Consider the following 17,026-nt stretch of genomic DNA (forward strand, 5'->3'; position numbering starts at 1 on the left):
AGTCCTCTCAATTTCCAATCGAATGAGCCCTTTTTGTTTTTTCTACGACAAAAATTTCTATAAAAACCTTATATGCCCCAAAGGTATAACTTACTACCTTTGTCCTGAGAGCTATGGGGGAGGTTCATCCTCAAAAACATAATTTCCAGACATTTATATCAAAATGTTGATTGAAAATATTAGGGGAAGTGATCGGCGTGAGAGGGATGATTCTCTCTCCAATTACCTTCGAATATTAAATAGGGTAATAATCTCTCAATTTCCAAGTGAATGAGCCCTTTTTAAAGCTTCTACGACAACACTTTCTATTAAACCATTATATGCCCCCAAGGCATAACTTACAACCTTAGCCTTGAGGGTTGTGGGGGGATTGTCATACTCAAAGACATAATTTCTAGACCCTTCAACTATGTTCGACAAAATGGCTATATCAAAATGTTGATAGGATGTGTTTGGGGAAATGGTGGGCGTGAGAGGGGGGTTAGTTGTCCTCCAATCACTTTCGACTACTAAAAAGGGCACTAGCCCCTTTCAATTTCTAATCGAACGAGCCCTTTTTGAAGTTTGTACGACAATGCTTTCTATAAAAACCTTATATGCCCCCAGGGCATAACTTACAAACCTTGCCCTGAGGGTTGTATGGGAGGGTTGTCATCCTCAAAGACCTAATTTCCAGAACTTTTACATACGTTGAAGAAAATGGCTATCTCAAAATTTTGATTTGATGTGTTGGAGGAAATAGTGGGCATGAGAGGGGGTTAGTTGCCCCCCAATCACTTTCGACTATAAAAATGGATACTAGCCCTTTCAATTTCTAATCGCAATGAGCCCTTTTTGAAGTTTCTACGACAACGCTTTATATAAAAACCTTATATGCCCCCAGGGCATAACATACAACCCTTGCCCTGAGGGCTGTGGGGGGTGAGTGTCATCCTAAAAGATATAATTTTCGAATCATTCAACTACGTTGAATAAAATGCCTATCTCAAAATTTTGATTAGATGTGTTTGGGGAAATGGTGGGCATGAGAGGGGGGATAGTTACCTTATAATCACTTTCGACTATTAAAAAGGGCACTAGCCCTCTCAATTTCCAATTGAATGAGCTCTTTTTGAAGTTTCTACGATCACCCTTTCTATATAAACCTTATATGCCCCCAAGGCATAATTTACAACCCTTGCCCTGGGGGCTCTGGGGGGGGGGGGGTCATCCTCAAAAACATAATTTCCTTTCAACTATATTGAACAAAATGGCTATCTCAAAAGTTTGATTTTATGTGTTTGGGGAAATGGTGGGCGTGGAAGGGGTGTTAGTTGCCTTCCAATCACTTTCGGTTATTAAAAAGGGCACAAGCCCTCCAATTTCTAATCAAATAATCGAATCGCTGCCTATGATACTATCCTTCAATTTAATATGCCTATAATAACGATCCTTCAGGGTTATTAATGGCGGATAGGACGCCGAATCGGCTGTCCAGTTGCTGTATTTTTTTAAGGGGACCGGTAGCAAAAATGTTTTGGCTTAGTGACTTTTATTTTAAATGATTATTTATCAGGTAAAGTTGTTTTTTTTTCAAATGGCATCAAAAAGTAATAACTGTATGTAAAGAAACTTCGAAAATTAGTCGCTCTAACCTCTTTTCTTTCAGAAACAACGTTTGGGGTGGCTTCATCTGCTATAAGCCTCACTGACGTGCATCTTCCAGCTGAAGCAATGCCTACTGTTCAAACTGGCCTTGAAGTACCTTTAAACCTGGAGCTCCCAAAAACTCCTTCGCTGGAGCTTTTGGGACCTCCTTTAGCTGGTAAGTCAGTATACAAATTCAAACGAAATTTCTTATGTTTTTGCGTTTTCTGACATAGTGTTTATCACTTGATTATAGTAAACGTTTTTAGGCTTAGGAAAATGCTATATAGCGTCAGTAAGCCAATCAGAGGGTTCAGTGTTAAGATCCAAGCCCAGAAAAAAGTAGATTCCAAGATATGTGCTCCCTTGCTGATGTAACTAAAACAGGACACCTCATTTTTGGCTACAATTGTATAAGCTGAGTGAACAGGTGCTATGATCAATGTCTTATGATACCTATGCTGACTTTCTAGTAAGACAAGGGAAAAACGTACCTCCCACGTGTTACCGCCGTCACTTCGAAAATTCTTCTAGCATGTGCAAAAAGATTTTTCTAACGAAATATGACGCTTAGGCCAAGACGAATCTTTGCTCCCAAGTATTTCAGCGTTTTTTTTTTGTTTTTTTTTTCAATTGAATCTTTTATTTTTCAATCGTTGTGGGGGAGACTGGTTCTGCTTTCTAGAACTATTATGTCCTTGTTTTGCAGGATCTACAAAATCCGTTGAAATGGAACTCGATAGAGCTGTATGAAAAGTACTTGCTTTCAAGAATATACTAACTTTGTACAGTTTATTAATATTGTTAATATGGCGTAAAGTAAATAGCGAGGAATTAGATACCTCGGAATCCACTCCTAAATACTTAAAAAAAAAAAACGTAATTCTACCTTATCTTCTCTGTTTAGGTGAAATAAAGCATTTGCAAGATGAAGGTCTTTGGCTGCCTGCTGACACACCAGGTGCCATTGAGCCAGATCCTGACGCCTGGCTGGGAGAGACTTCAGCTCAAGCTGAAGGCGATCTACGAGAAGCTAAGAAGAAGCTGAACGACATCTATAAGAATCATGAATTGAAACTGCTTCAGCAGTTGATAAGTCTTGAAGGATTGACCTCATCGTGGATTGAAGTTATACAGAAGTTAACTCACCTAGTTGTGTCAATGGTCAGATTCAATACCAGGTTTGATGAAGATATTGACGTAAGAAGGTGAGATACAGCTTTCTTACTAGCTTCTTTCAATAATAAAATTTATTATTATTGTTATTATATTAGGAATTGAAAATGAGTATTTTTTTAGTGTTTTGAAGGAGACTTTGGCATCTTTTTGAAGATGTAAAAAATACTGTGTTCCTGACTGTATCAACCTACCTCTTTGTGAAGGATGTCTGAGGGGCTAATTTGAAAAGAAATACATTTTCCAGTGATAGGATCAAAAAATTTTTGGCGCTTCGCGCCAATAAAGAAAAAGAAACTTCTAAATCCTGAATCCAAAATTTTGGCCGCTTTGCGGCATAAAATTTCTTTTCAAGATTATTTGATTTATTGCAATGATGTTTTAGGGGCTAATTGAAAAGAAAATATTAGAACCACATTATTACCACATTCTAGTGGTATATCCCGTAATAATCCGGTGCTTCGGGCCAAAAAATACTCTCTCAGACTTTTACTTAGTTCTTGTGCATGCAAATAAACAAAAACAAAATGACATTTCATAACTCTGATTTTTTAGATAACTTGGACCTTTGCAGTACAATATTGATTTGTTAGATTTTTAAGGGCGTTTGCTTCTCTAAAATGGGTTTTTAAAGGCAAATATAAGGAATAATACTTTTTTAGTCATGAATTTCTAAAAAATTCAGGGCTTCGCGGCTGAAAGGGCCGAATGATCGATACTCAATGAGAAAGGTGGGTGCGCCATTGCGGAGCAACGACGCGTTTTGTTGGCACATTATAGGGCTTTGCCCCCCCTTTAAAAATTGGCTAGTTGTGCCACTGGTAATAAACAACACCCCTGTAATAAACTGTGTTTCCAAGTAGCCTCAGTTTAAGGTTTGTTGCAGGTAAAAAAAAAAAAAAAAAAAAAAAAAAAAAAAAAAAAATATATATATATATATATATATATATATATATATATATATATATATATATATATATATATATATATATATATATATATATATATATATATATATATATATATATATATATATATATATATATATATATATATATATATATATATATATATATATATATATATATATATATATATATATATATATATATATATATATATATATATATATATATATATATATATATACAACTGTATTTTTATATATATATATATATATATATATATATATATATATATATAATTAATTAAAACCAATGAATCTTTTAAAAAAGATTAATTGAACCAATTAAAAAGAATTGGTTTTAATTCTTTTAATTTTTGCCTTTTATTGAATTTTATTCATCTTTTAAGTTTTTGGTCTTTTCTTTGTTTTTTTGTTCTTTTCACATTGATTTTCCGCGTTTGTTTTTTGTTGTTTTTTTTCTTCCACACTTTCCTTGGATAAATTATTTAGTTTCGCGCTGAAGAAGAGAGGCGTTTGTCCTCTCGAAATATTCGCTTTGTTGTGTTTTTTCAGTACTTTCATTTGGCCTATAAAAAACCCCATTTTTGCTCGTTTTTCTTTCTTTATGTGATGTCAGGCCAATGTGGTTTAAGAAATTATCATCCCCTCTGCTGTTCAAATATATGGCCCAAATTATATAAGTTCAATGCTCTCTGTCACCCTTCATTTGTCTTTGTGGCTATGAAACCGGCTTTCTAAGATTTTACATTCAGATCAAGAACTTGAGTGTGTTCTAAATAATTAATAAGTAAATTCTCTTCTTATGATTAAATGGAATTTGTTTTACTATTATTTTTATTTTTAATGATTCTCAAGCATTTTAATCATTATGTTTTATTAGAAGAATTTATTTCAGAAAACTTATATAAATAGTAGACGTTTGAAAATTCTAAATAATTTTCATTGCCTAATATAATAGTTTATAGTGATTATCCCGACACAAATTTCTGATAAATAGCGAAACTGAAACTTAAAAAACAAAGACTAAGAAATTACAAATGACTTTCCTTTATGATAGCCGTTGCAAATTGAAACCAAAAGTGGATGATGGAACTAGCTATGCCAGAGCAGGCTAGGCTATATAGCTTGCCCTACGTCTTAGAGCTCACCGCCTGGCAAGGCCGAAAATGAACAGAAAATTACAACTCCAATAGTTCAAAAAAAGAAAACGCTATTATTAGTAGATTTTGGCAAGATTGAGGAAACTAAAAAATTTTTTATTGCTATTACTTGAAAAAATAAAACAATTACTTAAGAAAAGAAAAAAAAACTATCACTTAATAAAATAAAAAAAAACACCGCCCGGCAAGGCCGAAAATGAACAGAAAATTACAACTCAAATAGTTCGAAAAAAGAAGACGCTATTATTAGTAGATTTTGGCGAGATTGAGGAAACTAAAAAATTTTTTTTTGCTATTACTTGAAAAAAATAAAACAATTACTTAAGAAAAAAAAAACAATCACTTAATAAAATAAAAAAAAACACCGCCCGGCAAGGCCGAAAATGAACAGAAAATTACAACTCAAATAGTTCGAAAAAAGAAGACGCTATTATTAGTAGATTTTGGCGAGATTGAGGAAACTAAAAAATTTTTTATTGCTATTACTTGAAAAAAATAAAACAATTACTTAAGAAAAAAAAACAATCACTTAAGAAAAGAAAAAAAAATCACCGCCGGGCAAGGCCAAAAATGAACAGAAAATTACAACTCCAATATTTCGAAAAAAGAAGACGCTATTATTACTATATTTTGGCGAGATTGAGGAAACTAAAAAGAAATTTTATTGCTATTACTTGAAAAAAATAAAACAATTACTTAAGAAAAGAAAAAAAAACAATCACTTAAGAAAAGAAAAAAAATCACCGCCCCGCAAAGCCGAAAATGAACAGAAAATTACAACTCCAATAGTTCAAAAAAAGAAGACGCTATTATTAGTAAATTTTGGCGAGATTGAGGAAACTAAAAAATGTTTTATTGCCATTACTTGAAAAAAATTAAACAATTACTTAAGAAAAGAAAAAAAAAAGCATCTTTTCTAAGTCCCATTTATGATGAAATTATTAATTCTGATCGTTTTTACATACATCCACAAAATTATGCAGAAAAAAACAATTACTTAAGAAAAAAATAAATAAATATTCAATCACATTCCTTGCTAAAAAAGGAAAATGATTAATTCCATGTAACTTTTTTCAAAAGAAGACACTTGAATAAAAGTAACTTCCACCAACTATTATTTGGAATACTATTTTCATTAGGGATTCTATTTAGTCTTGATTGTTGATGTTTGTAATTTTGTTGAGCTCCTTTTTAACGTCGCTTAAATTGAAAGATCTTTAAATAGGATGGGATGAAGGAGGAGTATTAAACAATCTGCATGCCTGAGGTAGATTAAAATATCGACGGTTTTATTTTTTATGATTTATATTGATTTGTTCAAGCATCCAATCTAATCTTTTTGTGATTTACTAACTAGTAGCAAAGCCCGTCTGGCAACACACTTGTTAGAGAAAAAACGTAGCGTATATTTTTTAGGATTGCATAAAAAAATTTCACCCTCCCCCCCCCCCATCAAAAGAGGAGAAATAAACACGATGTCTGAAAGTTTCAGCTCGATCCTTAAAGGTGTGGGACAAAAAACAGCAAGCTTACATGGTGTAATTTCAAAAATAATCATTTACGAAGATAAAAAACCTCTTTAATCACATTATTTATCCATCTGTGCCGGTAAAACAGTCTTTAATTTTTTTTATTTTTTTACTTCACAAATACACTTCAACTAGAAGAGGAATATATTCCCAACGTTTACTTTTTACGAACTGGAAAAGAAGCCCAACAACGAGCTTGAGCCCATGACTTCGAGGTTAAGAGTTGGATGCTCTATCTACCGAGCTAGCCATGCTTGTTAGTTTGTTTTACACCTTTGATCTATTTACATATAAAAATAAATGGGTTTCCTATAAGCGGACTTCTCTAGAGTCACAAACACTTACCAGCTACACTGGTAGACATAACCGAAGATTATAATTTTCTTTCTTTTTTTGGCAGTCGTATAAAAATTAAGAAGCTTGCTGGTGGCCGAAGAGAGGAGAGTCGAGTCATGAATGGTCTTGCGATTTCAAAAACAGTAGCTCATAAGAATATGCATTCTAGCCTGAAAAATCCAAGGATTGTGTTGATATCAGGTGGAATTGACTATCTGGAAAGGTGCAATAAAATGATAACTTTCGAATCTCTGGCCAAAGAAGTGAGTATAATTGGCTTCAGTTAGCACTCGCTTGAGAATTTTTTTTTTTTCTCTCTCTCTGTCTCTCTCTCTGTCTCTCTCTGTCTCTCTCTGTCTCTCTCTTTCTCTCTTTCTCTCTCTCTCTCTCTCTCTGTCTCTCTCTGTCTCTCTCTTTCTCTCTCTTTCTCTCTCTCTCTCTCTCTCTCTATCTCTCTCTGTCTCTATCTGTTTATTTCTCTTTTTTCTGTTGAATCCGATTCTATTTTAAAAATATTCTGTTTTCACCTTCATAAAGACGCCAAATTGAGATTAATTTGCAACAGCCGGCAGTACTCCAATTCAGTTTTATAACTAAGAAAAAGTTTCTATGGGAAAATGTCATTTGACACTATCATTTCTAATTTCAATGCCAAAATACGAATTATAATTAATTAAATAACCAAAACAAACTATGCTTGTGAATCTACATTTTCCTGAATATGTGCTATAATTTCCTTTGCACGTAAATTTTGAGTTTAAGTGCTAGAATACTTATTAGATTTCATTAAATTTAAATAAATAAGTTACTAAAATCAATTTTTTTTTTACTTTAAATAAATGAAAAAATTGTATTGACTAAAATTTAGTTTTTATGCAAAAGGTTTCGCAGACTTTCAAATTGTTGTTCCGTAGCTTCAGGCGTTGAGCGAACTTAATAAACTTATTTAAAACTATTTTTATGACTTTACCCCAAAACAAACTTTCAAGGGAAAATAGAATATAGATGACAGTATTTATTTCCTATACTTAGGATACACATGTAATTTTAAACGATATCTCTGCTTGTACTGGAAATGCCATCAAAATATTTTTTTGTGGATAAGGAAAACATCCCTTACTCCAACCTATCTATTCATTTGCTGTCTCTATTGTTACTAGGACGCGTACTTAAACTAAATCTTTATTAGACCTAACTAATTGCTGATAACACAAACACAAAATTCTAGTTTTAATATAAGTTATAAAGTCTATTAACCAGAACCCGTATATCCACCTGATTTGGGTCTAAGACTAAGTTTTAAATGACAATATTTTGGTTTTGCAATGTCTGATGATGACTATTAGTCCCCTTTTTCCTTGTCATCATCATTGGTTACATAACCTCCACTGTTGACTCATATGACCAAAGATAAAATTTGCACGCAAGGCTTAAAAAATAAACCTTTTTTAAAAACATAAAATGAGTTGTTTTTCATCTTTACCGAAGTAAGAAAAAAGAAAGCAAAAAAGAAGAAGAGAAGGATGTGGGATGAGAAGAGCTAATATTTTAGAATGCGTTTGAGCATCCTTTAGCTGACTAATTTGGCTACTCCTAACTTCCTGGATGTAATCTGTGAGAGATCACAATAAATACTTAACCGGCCACGTGTTGGCCTATGGGCAACTAGGTGAATAACAACAATGATCACGTTAACTCCAATATAAACATGGCTTATTTGCAGATCCTTGAAGGTGTGCTAGTTTTTACTATTACTGTTTCTTTTTATTCTCCGTCCATAATTTTATGTTTGTTTTGAAAGATTGAATAGTTTGTTTATATATGTCCATTTATCCTCCCTTGTCCTGCATTTTCTGGGGTCAGCGGGTGTAACTTATCTGACAAGTAATTCAGACCGTTTCTAGTAGCAACTCTTCTAGTCTTTGAAGTCATTTACTTCTCATGAAATGCTAAGGATAAGTAACCGGGCTTGTCGAATAAGAAATCTTACTATGCTCAAGCGCACTACTGGTGGTGCTTGCCTCGTCTTAGGTGAATGGGACTAATCATGTGTCGTGGTTTTGTTTCTAGGAGGCAGACTACTACCGCAAGACAATAAGCAACGTTGAGTCTTGGCAACCTAATATTGTAGTTTGCTCTGGCCCAGTGTCTCGGATAGCACAGGACTCTCTCCGTAAAAGGGGAATCACTTTAGTTGCAAACGTTAAATCAGACATCCTCCAAAGATTGGCTAAAATTTGTCAAGCCGAAATTGTATACCACGTTGATGCTCAAACTCTACCTCCAGAATGTGGACACTGTACTAGCTTCTTTGTACAAAGTTTTACTTTAGATAATGGAACGAACAAAAGTTTAATGTTTTTTGAGCAACGGGATGATCATGAATCAGTATTTTCGTCTGTGATTTTACGTGGCGGTACCGACATTGAACTAAGTAGAGTTAAACGTGTTATGTTTTTCATGGCTCTAGTTGCTTACAACTGGCGGTGTGAACGTAGCTTTTTATGTAATGAAATGGCCATTATTCTGGACTACTCTGCAGGATCTGAAAGCGAATCGGAGAGTGAAGAAGCGTTTGAAACAAACTGTGGTTATTTTGATATAGTAGGAACTAAATTAAGCTCCGCCCATGAGGCGGTTGAAGATTTTCGATTAGCTGAAAGTACAGACTCTGATGCCGTGTTCCTCGAATCAGAAAGAAGACGAAAAAAGGGAAAACATAGATTATTAAAAAGCCAAATAACTGATCAAAGTGATCCACTACACAGTCCAAAAGTACGTGATGAAAGCAGTGACGAAACAGTGTCCGTTGTTGATATTTCAACCTCGATAAGAGTTAGACTGCAAAGTATCTTAGAGGATATCCCACTATCCTCTTCTCCGCTTCAGACATTTCCTCTGCCTTATCTTGAAACCATAAAAGGGCGAAATTCGAAACTAAGAAACTTTTTTCCTGGAGAATTATATCAGTCAAAACTACTAGGGAATCGACACGCGTTTAAAACTGTCGAAACTAACAAGCATATAGATAACAGGAAAACAAATTTATATAACTTCATTGTTGAGAAAAGGCCAGAACATGAATTCATGTCAGCAATATTTTCGCCAGACATATGCAAAAATAAAATGGAAGATCTTGCAGCTGATTTCAGAGCACGAGGCGGTAACTACTCCTTGAAAAGGTTTGAGCAGACAGAAGAGAAGAATTGTGAAGCGGAAACCAATAACGAATTAATTAAAGACCCCCTGGATCCTAGATCCCATCAGAAGCTTCAAGTGCTTTTTTCATCGCATTCCGTGGCATCCTTAAATAGGCCGCATCCATGTGTCGCCCCGTGGTGAGTTTGAAATTTTATTAATATAATCCTCTGTCGTGCTCAGGGTAAAAGACTCGTCACAACTTATTGTGTTTTTCTTTTTCGAATTCAAGAAATATCACTAAGTTAACCGAAATCATTTCTCATTAGGGAAGCCACATCTCATTTAGATATGAGGAATTTTTTCATATATGTTATGCACTATGGATCTGAGGTTTGAGGGTATGTGAAGGGGGATAGGCTGGAAACAGTGCAACTGGGATATTATAAGAGGTGGCTAGGGACAAGTAAGCATAAAAATATTTTGGTAGTTAGAAGTGCTTTAGGTTTGTTTTCTTTAAGAAGTCGTAGGTTAGTTAACATGGTGTGGCTTCGGGAAAAAGGATAAGGGATGCACGGGGTGCGGGTGACGAAGGCGGCTTATTTAGAAATGTTGAAGTGTGTTTCAGGTAGGTTAGGCTGTACCAAGTTAAGAATATATTAGATCAGTGTGAATTAAGTCATTTGTGAGGGTTGAAAGGATTCTACAGGACCAGTAAATACAGGCATGGCAGGCCCAGCGTTTGCTTTTGGCTTCCCTGGGTCTTTATTGTCGGTCATAGGAGATTTGGGGCAAAGTTGTATTTTTCAAGGTGGGTTTAAATAAAAAGAAAATAAAGTTATTAAGTGAAGTGAGGGCCTATAGTTTGCCACTGGGCCAAAGAAGAAAGTTTCTTGGGAAGGAAAGGTCAAAGACTAGTCCATATTTTCTGTCCTATGTGTGTAGGTTTGAATGAAAGTGTATATTGATGTGTGAATGTGAAAAACTGAATGATTGGAGAATTGGAGTTTTAATAGGGAGAATTTTGAGTGGTTGGCGAGAGTTTGTGCGGATGTATGTATTATGGGTGTAAGGAATTTAGTACGATTCTTCCGTCTCGTGATGCATCATAGAGCTAGGTTTCTGTAGGATTACGTTAGGATTTTCGTAGTTTCTGTGTAATTGCTGTTTGTTTTATATATTTCGCCGTGGCCATAGGCTTTAAGCGCAAATAAATTCTATTCTATTTTTTACTTGATAAAAAAATATCTTAACTGAATGCAGTGGATGATTTCTTTAAAATGGTCATTATAAAAAAAAACTATGTTTTCAAGAAATGCGTTTCTTGGAGTGTACGAATTTTAAGGAGTCAGTTGATCTAAGTCATTGTTCGAAAAGATAGGCCTAACACAGAATTGATTTATAATTGCTAACAAGGTATAGTTGAAAAAAAATTCAAAATTTTGAAAATATGTAAAAATTCAAAATCCCTTCAAAAAAATGCAGGACAGCTGGTGATTTCATATAAGTCATCAGACAAAAACGAAGTTGTACGCATATTGACCGTATTGAAATGCTGGTAAGAAATTGAAGAGGGGTGCTACAAAATGAAATCGAAAAACTTAATTAAAAAAAAAATTAATTTTGTTGCACCATTTCTTGCTAACTGCCAGACAATTATATGACCGTTGTGTAGATTTTTCCATATCCAGTGCGGCCGTTCAAAATTAAAACACGCCCCTGCTCTCTCCATCAAAATTGCTGAATGTCTCCTTCTTTATTTTTCCTTGTTCGAAATATAATATTTATCAGGACAGCCAAGGGGGAGGCAGGGGGAGGGTTCGGTAAATAAAGGCAAAATGGCTAGATCTAGGTTGTATAGATAAAACTCAAAATTTTGAAAAATTTGATCCTTTCTAATTTTAATAGATTCTCCGAAATCTTGAAATTTTTATGACTTCTTCTCTACTTTCTTATATTTTCATAGAATTTGACTATCATTTTTTTATGTCAAGTTTTGTTTCAGAATATGATTATTCAAAACTTATTTTTTTCCGGGGGAAGGTCTTGAGGCTCGATGGCTGAGTAGGCTGTTTAAGGAATAGAATTGTGCCACAGCGTCACAAAATAAGGAAACTTGAGATATTGATAGTGATCTTTGAATGTCTTTCAAACCTAGCACCAACCATCCTCGCTGCCACCCTTGAAGGTCGCAACTGACATTTCAACACTTCTGAGACAGTTGCCCGTGTAAACCTAGAGTTATTGTGGTTCTTCTAAACGTAATAAAATATAAAAAAATAGTTTTAATGACACTATAATTTGGGGAATCAACCAAATTCCACTTTAAAAAAACAACATTTACTGTTGATATGATTCGAAATAGTGTTGTTACAATTTTTATTTTTCACTGTGAATCAGGTCCAATGGGGGAGGCTTAAAATCATTTAGATCGAGGATTTTGTTTGAAAACCTTCTTGAAAAATCAGCTTTCTCATCTTTTGCTGAATGGCCTCATAACCCTGAATATTTTCAATTATTTTATTAGCTGCCCACTGTCTGTGGATAAGATTAAAGCGTACATGACAGAGCTGATTCATGCTCCAGTAACATTAAAATCAACAACAACAGTTTTTAATTCTTGGCAATGCGAATGCATAAGGTTTTTTTTCCTTCTGTCCTTCTGTGGTCTAAATTTAGATTTTTATTAACATTTTTTTGCTTGTTTTATGTTTAAAAAATATTCAAATTAGGGTAAAAAAAAAATTAATCGTTTAAAACTAAAATTGAATAGTATCTTGACAGGTATGTTGTGTAAATAACAACTCTGCCTTCAATATCCATCAACCGTTGAGCCAAAATTTATGAAAACCACATTGAAATGTGGTTTATGAAAAGAATATATTGAAAAAATGATTTAAATCATGTCTTTGCCAAAATTATTGACTTGTTTTGTTGTGTCCTTAGTATTTAGGGATGCCTTGTTGAATTCGTCATAGCAATATGGGTTCATTAGAATGCCGGAACGACCTTCATTTTGTCTTCTTTTCTTTTGGTAATCAAACTTTTTAACAGTTTTTTGCTCATAGTACTGTTTTTGCTGAGAGTATCTCAATTTTTAGGCCAATGACTATCGTATTTTCTGGCATAACTCATTTTGTCATTGATCTGGCAAAATTTTTATAAAAGCCACATTAAAGTGTGATTTATAAATATAATTTACTGAATAAAATAATTTAGATTCTTTTTGTGCTGAAAATAATATTTTTTTCTTGTGTGTGTCTTTGTTTTTAGGGATGCACTGTTGATTTTGTGACAGCCATGTGGATTTACTAGAACGACACGATAGCCTTCTACTTTTTGCTTTGTATTCTTTTTGCAATCGAGTGTTTTATAAACTTTTTTCTTAAATAATTTTTTTTTGCTAATAAAATATTGCATTTAATTTGAATGGATTGGTATTGGTATGGACTGGTATGGATTGGTATGGATGGTATGGATTGGTATGAATGGATTGGTATGGATTGGAATGGATTGAGTGTGGTTGAATGTACTAATAGTTTAACTTTTAGGCCAATGACTATCGAATTTTATGGCAAAAGTGATCTCACTCTTGGCAATTTCCTCGAGCGTCTGTGTTTTAATGTGCAAGATCTCCCCTGTCCTTCAGCCACGTGTAAAGCAAGCATGATCTCCCACATCCGTCGATTCGTACTTGGAGATGCCTGTATTCACGTTATACTCAGAAAACTTGAAAATCCTCTCCCCGCAAGAGATGGAGCCATCCTTTTATGGACTTATTGCAAAAAATGTAAGAGTCTTTCACCAGTAACAACACTGTCAGATGATGCTTGGAATTTGTCATTTGCAAAATATTTGGAAATAAGATTTTATGGGCATGTTTATAGAAGAAGAGGAAGTGAGTGTCCACACCGGCTTCATGTTGATCACTATCAGTATTTTGGTATGGATGATATGGTGGTATCAATGAAATATACAGCTATTGGTTTAAGGGTAAGTGTTATGTGGATACATTTACGTTATTTTATTTTAGAATTATTATTTCTTACTATAAATTTCACCAGGATCTGGTATCTGAAATTCATATATTACATTGGGAATTCCTTGGAAAATAGTTTTAAAATTACTCCTTGACTTGTTGAGTTTAGCCTTGGCATGTTGCTTTATGCAAAAACATAAAGTTTTAATGTGTAGTTTCAGTGCTTAAATTATAAAAAAAAACGTATACTCCCACTCAATCGGACTATCTGTCTTGGCTTTCTCTACAATTAGCCATGGCTTGATGCATGCCCGCAACTACTTGATTTTAATTCAAAAGATTGTAAATTTTATATATAAAAAGGGCTTATCCCAGATTTGCCTCTCACTCAATCGGACCATCTCTCTTGGCTTTCTCCATCTCTCTTTAGCCATGGCTTGATGCATGCCCGCAACAACTTGATTCTAATTTAGTCAAATTAGGTAAATTCCCATTTTTCAATTTTTTTTTTATAAGAACATAATTATGACTAAAATTTACATGTTAAATAACACCAATGCCATACTTTTCGGCTGTTTAATCGTCTGTTTCTGCGAATTTCAACATTGTACATCTAGGAACACCTACAAAAATAGCCTGGCGTATATTCAGCTAATAATAGATATGTAAATTGGCTAAAATTGGATTAAAACATTAGCTTGAACTGACTTTACTATGGCGTTTCAAAACTCATAAGATATTGTTTGGAGGCTTGCTTGAGATTTCAAGGCACTCTTAAGAAATTTTGTGGCACACCTCGTCATAGCGCACTATTTGAGAGTTACTAAACTTGCTATACTTGAAGTTGCGATTTTCAATTTCATAATAATTTAGGATATTTAGGATATAATATTTTAGGATATAATCTAGGATAGCTTGAACTGACTTTACTATGGCGTTTCAAAACTCATAAGATATTGTTTTGAGGCTTGCTTGAGATTTCAAGGCACACTTAAGAAATTTTGTGGCACACCTCGTCATGGCGCACTATTTGAGAGTTACTAAACTAGCTATACTTGAAGTTGCGATTTTCAATTTCATAATAATTTAGGATATTTCTGATACTTTAATGGATTACAGATTTCATTCTGGATAAATTGTATGTTTACTTTTCTTCTTTTTTGCACTTCTAAAATAAGTTTTGTGCAGATTAGTAAAAGAGTTTTTTTTTATCTTTAGAGTGGTTTTTATTTAGAATTATCAAAAAATAAAGCAGCCTCCTTTTGGGATCATGAAATGTTTGCAATTTTAACGTAGTGAAGATCTATACAAAAAAGGAGGTAGGGCAAAAAAACAAACACTCATACCTTGAAAAGTGATGACAGGGCGTACATGTCAATCAGCGAGAAAAATAGACAAAAATTGGGAAAGTAACCAGTAGCGTAAGCGGGCCTGATCTACCCCCCCCCCCCCGATAACGATAACGATAACGATTTTTTTTTCAAACGCTTTAAAACGGTCATGCCGATCAGCGGCAGTTCTTGTCATAATAAGGCACTAAACATATAAAATGTGTGAAAGTCACAGCCATAGCTATTGTCATGCAAAATTATACATTGATTTTAAATATCACAGATTCAAACTAAACCGAGTCAAACGAATAAAAAGAATAATGAACTAAAGAAAATAAATATAAACAATTATTGACGAGAGGGTACAGAATTAAAAAACTTGACGAAGGAGGGAACAGAACTATTTGCATACCGCATATGCCGTTCTGGTACCGGCTGAATGTTTGGAACCGGCTGGGCTACGTGTCGTGGGAGCCTTTGGGGCGAAGGCAGATGCTCAGGGGGAGGATTTCACGAAGCCGGGGATTTTCGAAAATACCTACACCAAATTTAAAACATAATTCGTCACGGCGTATCGAAAGACGTCACCTTACGTGTTTGGTCTAGGTGACGTCAACTTTTTTTTTTATAGAATGGGCTCACCCTTTTCTCAAAGCTTATGCAAGCTCAATAAGAAATAGATAGATAGATAAATAGATAATTTATTCAGCCGCTAGGCCATACACAAACATTACAATGATTATATAAGACAACAGCCAGCATACACTTAAATAAATGGTATAACTACTAACAACAAACAAAAACCTTAAACCCATTATTTACATCTTTTTAAAACTTCTTTTATGAATCCAGTCACTGCTATAATCGTCTCCCGGGATGAAGATTTAAGGATCCCAGGAAAACACAGATCCCCATGACCTAAATACCACATAAAGACTTCCACATAAAACACTTCCCCTTACCACATAAAGAGCAAGTATAACATGATCTTGGGCCCTGAGCATTTCTTTCAAATACTTTAATCTACTTTTTAAGGGCAAACCATTCACTCGGACCTGGAACCACGGACGCAAGTTTTCCGGTGGCAAATTCCGATTAAAATAATATTCTAGTCCAAAAGACTTTTTTCTTTGAATAGCGACGCCAAATCTTAGATTGTTGAATCTGCTCGTCCCAGAGTTGGATCTTTTGATCCTTATGAAAATGCTTTACCTTCCGATAAATTTCCTCTGGATCGCCTGTTGGACCAAGACCTACATTCCAAGCGTATGAAAGTCCGGCTTTATTAAGGAGGGCTTTAACATGGAACGGCCACGATCTTTTTCTACCTTGCTGCAATAATTCAAAACATGCGGCTTTCATGAGCTTCTCATTTGGTAGTTGAGTAATATTCAGCCACAATTTTACTACGTGTAGTAACTTTTCTTTATCGAGCGAAAACAAACCTAGATCTCCTTTAAGAGCCTGCCCATGAGTTGTAGCATGTGCCCTAACGAATCTTTTGTAATATCGTAGTTGAATCATTTCTAATTGCGGGATCCCCTCAGATCCCCAAGGCTCCGCACCATAATGAATAGTAGGACGAATTTTCGATTGAAATAAATACTTATGCATTTTAATATTTTTAATCTCATATAAAGCCGAATTCCTTAAAACTACCGAAGAAACAGGTTTGACTCTATACGCCTTTTTTTCCACGCGATCCTTCCAATTTCCTTTATTATTTAATACAAACCCTAAATACTTAAAATTTGTACTTTTTTTCAACTCAAATATCCTCAAATAAAAATTTATCATTATTTTTATTTCTCCCAAAAACTACA

The 17,026-nt window shown here is 34.2% G+C and overlaps 1 protein-coding gene across 2 annotated transcripts in view; it reads left to right on the forward strand.

Annotated features, from left to right (window-relative positions):
• Positions 1-17,026, forward strand: part of fab1 (1-phosphatidylinositol 3-phosphate 5-kinase fab1) — a 191,218-nt gene that overhangs the window by 73,624 nt on the left and 100,568 nt on the right. For both annotated transcript variants that reach the window (XM_089097957.1, XM_089097958.1), the window contains exons 8-12: positions 1,649-1,804; positions 2,534-2,834; positions 6,820-7,018; positions 8,826-10,093; positions 13,445-13,886. In XM_089097957.1, coding sequence (XP_088954083.1) covers positions 1,649-1,804; positions 2,534-2,834; positions 6,820-7,018; positions 8,826-10,093; positions 13,445-13,886 — 2,366 coding nt within the window. The remainder of the gene's footprint in view (positions 1-1,648; positions 1,805-2,533; positions 2,835-6,819; positions 7,019-8,825; positions 10,094-13,444; positions 13,887-17,026) is intronic.

This window comes from Artemia sp. Qi Xiang Cuo, chromosome 12 (assembly GCF_049724085.1).
Source record: "Artemia sp. Qi Xiang Cuo chromosome 12, ASM4972408v1, whole genome shotgun sequence".
Lineage (NCBI taxonomy): Eukaryota > Metazoa > Arthropoda > Branchiopoda > Anostraca > Artemiidae > Artemia > Artemia sp. Qi Xiang Cuo.